The 9,924-nt window shown below is 37.1% G+C and overlaps 1 protein-coding gene across 1 annotated transcript in view; it reads right to left on the bottom strand.

Moving 5' to 3' along the window:
* The window catches only part of NARS2 (asparaginyl-tRNA synthetase 2, mitochondrial), a 147,773-nt gene that overhangs the window by 2,249 nt on the left and 135,600 nt on the right, over positions 1–9,924 (bottom strand). Inside the window, exons 17-18 of the mRNA XM_037731819.1 lie at positions 5,230–5,327; positions 2,715–2,741 (exon numbers count right to left, since the gene is read on the bottom strand). Of these exons, the coding sequence (XP_037587747.1) occupies positions 2,715–2,741; positions 5,230–5,327 (125 nt within the window). The remainder of the gene's footprint in view (positions 1–2,714; positions 2,742–5,229; positions 5,328–9,924) is intronic.

Genomic DNA, 9,924 nt, shown 5'->3' with positions numbered 1-9,924 from the left:
AAAAAAAAAAAAAAAAAAAGAAAGAAAGAAATAATGGAAGGTACATAGTCTTGAATAACTGAAATGTTCAGTTGCTAAATTAGCTTTAAGTTTACAAGGCATGGGAAGAGTAGACTTTTACTTAGTGACGAAATGAGGGGCACACCAGACTATCTGTCACAAACACCTGCAGGATCTGGCCTGGCTGCCAGGAAGCCCAGCAATAGTTTTAAATGGGTCTAAATTTCTCATACATTGGTATTAAAACACTGACATGAATGCTTGCAAACTGTATTCAGCAGAGGGGTTGAGTTTGTAGCATTCTTCTTGTCTTTGCTTTGATAGATAAAAAAAATCTACTTCTAAGAAGCTTTCTAACATATACGTATTTGTTTAATTGTTATTAAATTGGTTGCAAGGTAGTGAGATTGTAGAAGAGACCTATAAAATTTGTGGAACTAGTTACAGATTTAATTTGCATACGGCATATAGAAATAGAAAGTGAGTAAGTTCTTAGACAGCTGGGATGGCTTCTTACTGGATGATGGAACACTAGCAGACATCACAGATGTGAAGATGTCTAAGGTCTCTTTTACCTTTAATATACTAAGATAAAAGGAAGCAAATGCAAGATCTTTAAGGATTTGAAAACTTAAGTTGGAAAAAGAACGGTGCTAAAATGACTAATAAAGACTAGAAAAGGCCTAAACTTATTTAACCAATAATTAAAATTAGTGTTTAGCTTTTCCCCCAGACAGACTTTTGTTCTTGTTGCCTGGGCTTGAGTGCAATGGTGCGATCTTGGCTCACTGCAACCTTCGCCTCCCAGGTTCAAGTGATTTTTCTCCCTCAGCCTCCCAAGTAGCCGAGATTACAGGCACCTGTCACCACGCCTGGTTGATTTTTGTATTTTTATTAGAGGTGGAGTTTCACCATGTTGGCCAGGCTGGTCTCGAACTCTTGATCTCAAGTGATCCACCTGCTTTGGCCTCCCAAAGTGGTTGGATTACAGGTATAAGCCACCGCACCCAGTTTATTTAGCTTTTTTTAAGGGTAGTTTTCACACACTATAAAATGCATAAACTTACTCAATCAGGCATATCTACCTAACAGCAAGACTCAAAACAAAGAAAGGAAAGGGGGTAGGAAATTAACATTTACTGAGCTTCCACTCTATGTAGATAATTAACCTGTATTGTTTCATTTCATCTACACAGTAACTCCGTGAAGGAGATATCATTCCATTTTATAGTCAAAAAACCAAGATTTAGAGACATTAAGTATGACTAAGGTCATTACTGGTTAATAGAAGGCATTCAAAGGCCATTACCTGAAGCGAATTTTAGATTATTTTGCATTTCTGAAACCTATCTTCGTAACTTGCCCCTTCCTTTTCCTGAGGAGAGCAATAGGGTTAGTAATACTATTATTATTATTTTTTTTTGAGACGAAGTCTGGCTTTGTCACCCAGGCTGGAGTGCAGTGGCACGATCTCGGCTCACTGCAACTTCCGCTTCCCGGGTTCAAGTGATTCTCCTGCCTCAGCCTCCCAAGCAGCTGGGACTACAGGTGCGTGCCACTAAGCCTGGCTAATCTTTCTGGTATTTTTAGTAGCAACTGGGTTTCAACGTGTCAGCCAGGATGGTCTCGATTTCCTGACCTTGTGATCTACCTACCTCGGCCTCCCAACGTGCTGCCATTACAGGCGTGAGCCACCGTCCCTGGCCTATATTGTTGATATTATCATACCAAGATCCTGAAGGAATGCTATTACAGAAATACAAATAAAAAATGTATATAGATTGAAAAGTACTTGAAGAAAAAGTCTGCATAAGCAAAAGCAAAACAACTTTGAGGAAGTGAATGTATGAGTACAGACAGATGGTCCTCCCTAAGCAGCTCAGATTTCTATAGTTCATGGAGACATTAGGGATCACTTAGCTCAAGCCCCTAATTTCACACATAAAGAAATTGCAGCATAATGGTTAAGAGCAAAGGATTTTTTTTAAAAAATAATTAATTAATTAATTATTTGAGAAGGCGTCTCACTCTGTCACTCAGGCTGGACTGCACTGGCACAATCTTGGCTCACTGTAACCTCTGCCTCCTGGGTTCAAGTGATTCTACTGCCTCAGCCTCTGGAGTAGCTGAGATTACAGGCATGCACCACCATGCCCAGGTAATTTGTGTATTTTTGGTAGAGACACGGTTTCACCATGTTGGCCAGGCTGATCTGGAACTCCTGACCTCAAGTGATCCACCCACCTCGGCCTCCAAAGTGCTGGGATTACAGGCGTGAGCCACTGCGCCCGGCCGAGCAAAGGATTTTGATTCAGAGAGATCAAGTCCCATTTCTATCCTTCAAATTGTGTGATCTTGGCTAAGTTAGTTAACAACTCTGGGCCCCAGGCCTAGGGGGTAACAAAAAGGGGGTTAATAATTGCACCTAACCCACAGGATAGGATAATTACATGAGATAATATACATGAATTTTTAACATAATTATCTCACACACAGTAAGTAATAAGTAAATGAGAGCTATTATTACTATTTTTAGGAATCCAAAGGAAGTAAATAATCTTCTGAGCCCCCCAACCCCTTCCCTGATCTAAGAACAATTAAGTTCACAGTTTTTAACACTCTTTCACGGGGTCTTGGGAATACAAGTAAAAATGCTTCTAGGCAACAGTCAGACAAGCAGCTAGAGTAAGAATTATTAGGGCCCACATTCTTACCACTGGTAGACTTCTGTAAGTCTTGATCTGTTAAAGGAAAAGAAAATTCTTTCAGGGAATGACAATAAAATAAATATTAACATTAAACATTTATTCTGGGTGTGTGCAAAGAAGTCTTTATAAAGAAGTAGACAAAGCCTGTGCTCTGAAGTAACACTCAATATAGTTGAGAAGCTGAAACTGTATAGTAAGTTAACCAATAGCACAAGGTGTTATGAAATAAATGGTTTAGACAATAAATGTTATAGCAAGAAAATATGATCCAGAGTCTAAAGGGATTCATCTAAGTTCATTGTCCTGTGACATAAGAAAAGCACTATTTCCAAAGCAACAATGTCTTAAAAAAAAAAGAAAAGAAAAGAAAAGAAAAGCACTATTACTAGGCCAGGCATGGTGGTTCAGGCCCGTAATCCCAGCATTTTGGGAGGTTAAGGTGGGCGAATCACTTGAGGTCAGGAGTTCGAGACCAGCCTTGCCAATATGGTGAAACCCCATCTCTACTAAAAATATAAAAATTAGCTGGGTGTTGTGGTGCGTGCCTGTATTCTCATTCCAGCTACTCAGAAGACTGAGGTAGACGGACTGCTTGAACCTAGAAGACAAAGGTTGCAGTGAACCAAGAATATGCCACTGCATTACAGTCTGGACAACACAGTGAGACTCCATCTCAAAAGAAAAAAAAAAAGCAAGCACTATTATTACTAGTTAAGGTTGCTGGAAGGCACACACAGACAAGAGACACATAGATAAACTTTCATTCTTCAACATTAAAACAATAATAAGATTCTGAGGCTGCCTTCACAATATGGTGGCAAATTTATTCTTTTTTGAGAAATATTATTAAAATTTTAAATTCTTGGTCATAACTGAAATTCAACTCAGTCCTTTAAAAAAAGTGTTTCAGGCCACACTGCATCTAACATGACCAGGAATATGAAAAATTGAAATATACAAAAATACAGAAAACATGAAAAGCAGCTACAGACACATCCCTGAAATAGGGAATCATATATATCCACTTCATTAGGAAAGATGAATTTGGCTATTATCAGGTATTAGGTAAACATTTAATGTTATGAGGAAAGGTTTCCTGGAGGAAGGAAGTGAGCAAAGAAAACAGATCAATTAATCTTTCAACAGACGAGGTTTCTTGCCATGTGTCATTTTTATTGTGCTTTTTAAAAAATGTAGAGGATACTCAGATTCTTTCCAACTAGAGTTTGACCTTCAATTCCACAACTTTCTCAGGACTTTTTAACACTTTAATAGTAGTAAGATGTTTGTAGTCTAACATATACAGAGTCTTCCCCAAATCTATTTAACCCTTTTCTTCTAGATCTTAACCCAATAGAGCAGTTCAGATGACTGGGATAACAAAACTAAGTTACCCAAGAGATTTACATATAAGTTGGGATCTTGAAAAAGCATCAACTTTTAAAGCATTTCCCCACTAGGAAGAGAAGGCCTCACAAACGGCTAACAGAATATTTTTAAACAGTTATGACTTTTCCAGGTTACTATGAAACCCAGTACTATCTTGTGAGAATTAAGCATACAGACATGGTAAAGTCTTTTTTTTTTAAAGTCTGGCACTACTTTTACTAAAGTAGAAATCAAGGAAAACAGAGGTATGGTTAGTTTAGGAAGTCATTATGGCTTGTTGGCAGGCCATGTATATGTAGGAGTGGTGGTTCAATCAGAAACACGATTCCTTACTTCCCATCTCCAAAACATTCTCTATGCATTTACAGATTTATTTCCCAGTTCTCAAACAGCAAGTTAAAATAAAGTTATTTAAATAGCTAAATCAAGACCCTTACAAAGAAGAGAATCTGAAGACGTGAAATGTGCTTATTCTAAATGCTAGTTTAGCGGGCATTCTTAGTAGTTTTCCTTCCCAGTCATAATGAGAGTAAATAGAGATACGAGAAAAATGTAGGACAGCTTTAAGGGGGAATACTGTTTTCTCATTTTTTTATTCCCTACTTTCCACAGGAAAAGGCATGTAAAAATAGTGGGCAAATATCACTGTGGGTTTTACATATAAGAGTTCCAGTCCTTTTTTTTGAGACAGAGTCTCACTCTGTTGCTAGGCTGAAGCGCAGTGGCGAGATCTTGGCTCACTGCAGCCTCCACGTCCTGGGTTCAAGCAATTCTCCTGCCTCAGCCTCCCAAGTAGCTGGGATTACAGGTGCATGCCACCACACCTGGCTAATTTTTGTATTTTCAGCAGAGACAGGGTTCCATCACGGAAACTTCTAACCTCGTGATCCACCTGCCTTGGCCTCCCAAAGTGCTGGGATTACAGGCGAAAGCCACTGTGCCCGGCTGAGTTCCAGTCCTTAAGAAAGGGAAGCTCAGAGCTAAACAACTTGCTCAAGGACACAGAGAATCTGCTATCCAGTTCCGTCAGGTGCTGAGGCCCAGGGTCTTTATTCTGCTACTATGCAATGATCAGCTTTGGGCACCTTATGCTCAGTTTCTGAATTGTGTTTCTTTTAGGTCTGACCAATACCTGGCTAGGCGCTCCTCTAAGAAATGGTATCGTTCTTCTCTGAGGCCTCCTCCAAAGAGTTCCCCAATTCCAGGAACCAGAAGATCAACAGCAGCAACCTAGAAAGACAAAATAAGAATTAATATCAGCATTATATTTTCAGGTGATTCCAATAGTCAGTTTCTGAAGCAAGCAAATGTTTAACATTTTGGTAATGGCTAATTACCTACCTACCAGAATGTTATTGATTTTATCTGTCTATACTCCCTGTTTCAATATCAAATGTTTAATATTATATTATCTTTTGAATACTTGCTACAAACAAATTACAAGTGGACAGTTTCCTCTCTACTCTTGCACCATTTGTGTGGTATACTTAAAAAAAAAGTCTCTTCTTCATAAATGTGATAGAAAAGTTCATTATAAAAGTTCATTATAAAAATGTACAAAGTGTTAAAAATTATGAAATATTAAATATTACCTATCACTACCAGAAACAATTACATTTTGGCAGATTTCCTTTCATATTTTTTCCCTTTTACATTTACAAAGAATAATTACAGATAAAAACTTACCACTTGTCTTACCTAATATTACAAACTAATATTTTTCGTATGTTAGCGAAAATTCACACGTTATGTTTCAATAGCTTTAATGTTTAATAGTTTGTTTAGAATTATTTAACTGTTTTCCTTTTTAGTTGCACATTTAAGGTGTGCGTATTTCTGTTTTCTCTTATAATGCGGCAATGAAGAGTTTAATTTGTAGTATTGTTATTATGACATATAAAATAAATTCTGACTATTAATCAAAGAAGTACAAAATTAAAAGAACAAGATCCCATTCTGGAGTTATCAAAATGGAGATGATGGCCAAGCACAGTGGCTCATGCCTATAATCCTAGCACTTTGGAAGAATGAGAGAGGCAGATTACCTGAGCTCAGGAGTTTGAGACTACCCTGGGGGCAACATGGTGAAACCCCGTCTCTACTAAAACACAAAAAATTAACTGGGCTTGGTGATACACACCTGTAATCTCAGCTACTTGGGAGGCTGAGGCAGGAGAATTGCTTGAGCCCAGGAGGTAGACGTTGCAGTGAGCTGACACTGCACCACTGCACTCCAGCCTGGGCCACAGAGCAAGAGTATGTCTCAAAAAAAAAAGAGGGGGATGATAAGAAAATAATGTATCTATAGGACTAAGTCTGAAAGAAAAAATAAAGGAAAATAAGATAAGCAATATAGATAAGAGAATGAATAAACAAATACGCTCATATAACTGATACAACCTTTCTGGTCAGCAATTTGGCAACATATAACCAAACACTGGAAAAATGCAATATGCTTTGACTCAGCAATAGCAGTTCAAGGAACCTGTCCTAAGAAAATCAGAGATGTAATAAAAGATTAACACGTAGGATGTTTATTACAGCAGTACTTACGACAAAAAATTCAAATGTACATCAATAGACTATTAGATAAGTTTTACACATGGATAGAAAAATGACTATCATCTACATAATGAGATGTTATGTTGCTACTGTGATGAAATTACATTTTAAAATTTTGTTTTCTATTTGTATATTCTTATTTTCTATACTAAACGTATTAGTTTTATAAAACATAAAAAAACTCTTAGTAAGGAAAAAACGATAGCTTAGTATTTTAATTTGCATTGCTTCAACTACTAAATTAGTATTACTAAATTAATTACATTTCTTCAATTATTAAATTAGTAATATTTAATTTTTCAGGCCAGGCATGGTGGCTCATGCCTACAATCTCAGCACTTTGGGAGGCCAAGGCAGGTGGATCACCTGAAGCCAGGAAATCGAGACAAGCCTGGCCAATATGGTAAAACCCTGTCTCTACTAAAAGTACAAAAAATTAGCTGGGTGTGGTGGCAGCTACCTGTAATCCCAGCTACTCAGGAGGCTGAAGTTGCAGTGAGCCAAGATTGTGCCACTGCATTCCAGCCTGGATAACAGAGTGAGGTTTTGTCTGCCCCCCCAAAAAATAATTTAAAAATTAAAAGAATATATATTTATTTGTGGCTGGGCATGGTGGCACGTGCTTGTAGTTCTGGCCACTTGGGAAGCTGAGGTGGGAGGACTGCTTGATGTCAGGAATTTGAGACCAGCCTGGTCAACACAGCAAGACCCTGTCCCTAGAAAATATTTTTAAAATGCTTATTTGCAGTTGGGTGTGGTAGTGCATGCCTGTGGTCCCAGCTACTTAGGAAGCTGAGGCAGGAAGATCACTTGAGCCCAGGAGTTTGAAGTTGCAGTGAGCCATGATTACACCACCTGTACTTTAGCGACAGAGCAATACCTTGTCTCAAAACACAAAGTATTTATTGCTACCTGTATCATTTTGTGACTTTCCAATTTGTCTTTTGGGCATCTATACATTTTAAGCCCAAGAACCTAAAGGTAAGAAAACCAAGATTCAGTGTAACAAATGAAAAATGAGGAATCCATAAAACACACTTTAATCTTTAAATGTCACATTACATTATAAACTTCTTAAAAACTTTGCCTCACTTTGCCATTAAGCCATCCCCTTCCCAGTTTTGATGTAGAAACTTTTGATTGAGATATACTTTACAAATAATCGACAATAATAAAGAATAATTCAAGATTGTGCCCCCAATGCTGTATACCTTATCCTCATTACTATCATTAAAGAGAAAAACATCAGCTCTGACCCTCATCACTAGGCTGGATTAGAGTGAGCAAGAACAGCTACAAAATTAATACGGCTGGGCTCTAATCAGGACCCTGCAGTTATCCCTTCTGTCCTCAAAGCAAGGAGAAAGTCTGGTATCTTTATTTCCTGGTGTCCTGCTTCAAGACATGGCTAAAATACGATAGGAGTTAAGAGACAAGTGGCAAAAATTCTGTTCATACCTTCAGTCCAGAGTGTTAAATTTAGAAATATAGGCAATCAACTTTGGAAGAGAATAGTCAACCAGTGACTGTCCGGCCTCTGCTTGAAAATATTAAAGCCTGAGAAACAGTACCCCTGAAACAGAGCATTCCATCCTCGTCTAGCTCTAAAATTAACTCAAAAGATTAAAGATTTAAATATAAGATCTGAAATCATAAAACTACTAAAAGCAAATATAGAGAAAAGGTTATATAACATTGGTCTGGGCAGTGATTTTTTTGGAGATGACTCCAAAAGCAAAGACAACCAATGCAAAAACCAGGTAAATGAAATGATATCAAACTAAAAAGCTTCTGCACACCAAAGGAAACAACAAAGTGAAGAGACAAAGAATGAGAGAGAATATTTAGAAACCCTACATCTTATAAAGAGTTAATATCCAAAATATAAAAAAAACTCACACAACTCAATAACAAGAAAATAACCCAATTTTAAAAAGGTAAAGAAACTGAACAAATATTTCTGCAAAAAAAAAAAAAAAGCACATACAAATGACTAATAGGTACAAGAAAAAATGTTCAACATCAGTAATTTTTAGGGAAATGAAAATTAACACCACACTACGTTATCACCTCACACCTGTTAGAGTGGTTTTTTTCCCCCTTCCTACATATATATATTTAAACAGAGATGGGGGCTCGCTATGTTGCTTAAGCTGGACTTGAACTCCTGGGTTCAAACAATCCTCCTGCATCAGCTTCCTGAGTAGCTCGGATTATAGGTACATGCTACCACCACAACCCAGCTTTGAATGGCTTTTATAAAAAAAAAGATAAAAGGTAAGTTTGGAGATGATGCAGAGAAAAGGAACTCTTATGAACTGTTGGTGGGAATGTAAATTAGTACAGCCATTATGAGAAATGGTATGGAAGTTCCTCAAAAACCTAAAAACAGAATCACACACCTCAGCAATTCTACTTCTGGGTATGTATATCCAAAGGAATAGAACTCAGTATGTCAGTGGCGGTACCAGTACTTTAATGTTCATTGCAGCATTATTTATAATAGTAAAGATACAGAAACAGATAAAGAAAACAGATACAGAAACAGACAAAGGAAATATTGTATATATATATACAATAAAATACTATTTAGTCCTAAAAAAGAGGTAAATCCAGTCACTTGTGACACACGGATGAATCTAGAGGATACTGTGCTAAGTGAAATGTGCCAAAAATAGAATGACAAATACCACATGATTTCACTTCCATGTGGAAACCAGTAAGTTGAATGGATACAAACAGCTAATAGAATGATAGTTAACCAGATGCTGGAGGAGTGGGAAGGAAGGGAATGAAGAGTTGCTGATCAAAGGGTACAAAGTTTCAAATAAACAGAGGAATGGGAAACAGGAGTTTGATTAATTAATCAAAAGGTGTGAAATTTCAGATAGAACAGATTTTGAGATTTATCACATAAAAGGTGACTGACTATAGTCAATAATAATGTATTATATATTTTAAAATAACTAAGAGTAAATTTCAAATATCTCACCATAAAAATGATCAGTAAGCCAGGCAAAGGATGTGCTAATCAGCTTGATTTAATCAAACCATGTTGTATACATGGATCAAAACATTACATTATACCCTATTATGTTAGAATGTAGCATTTACTCATTATATATACAACGATGGCTTGTCAGAACAAGATAAAACAAAAAAGTAAAAGAAGGGATAGGTATATTCAAAATCTATCATTTTCAAGGTTTCAAAATAGGAGTGATTCCATGGAACAAGGGTGGGCAGTGATGACTTTTGATACTGT

The sequence above is a fragment of the Cebus imitator genome, unplaced genomic scaffold (assembly GCF_001604975.1).
Source record: "Cebus imitator isolate Cc_AM_T3 unplaced genomic scaffold, Cebus_imitator-1.0 Scaffold424, whole genome shotgun sequence".
Classification (NCBI taxonomy): Eukaryota; Metazoa; Chordata; class Mammalia; order Primates; family Cebidae; genus Cebus; species Cebus imitator.
The sequence above is the reverse complement of the archived record's forward strand: the minus strand, read 5'-3'. Positions and strand labels throughout refer to the sequence as shown.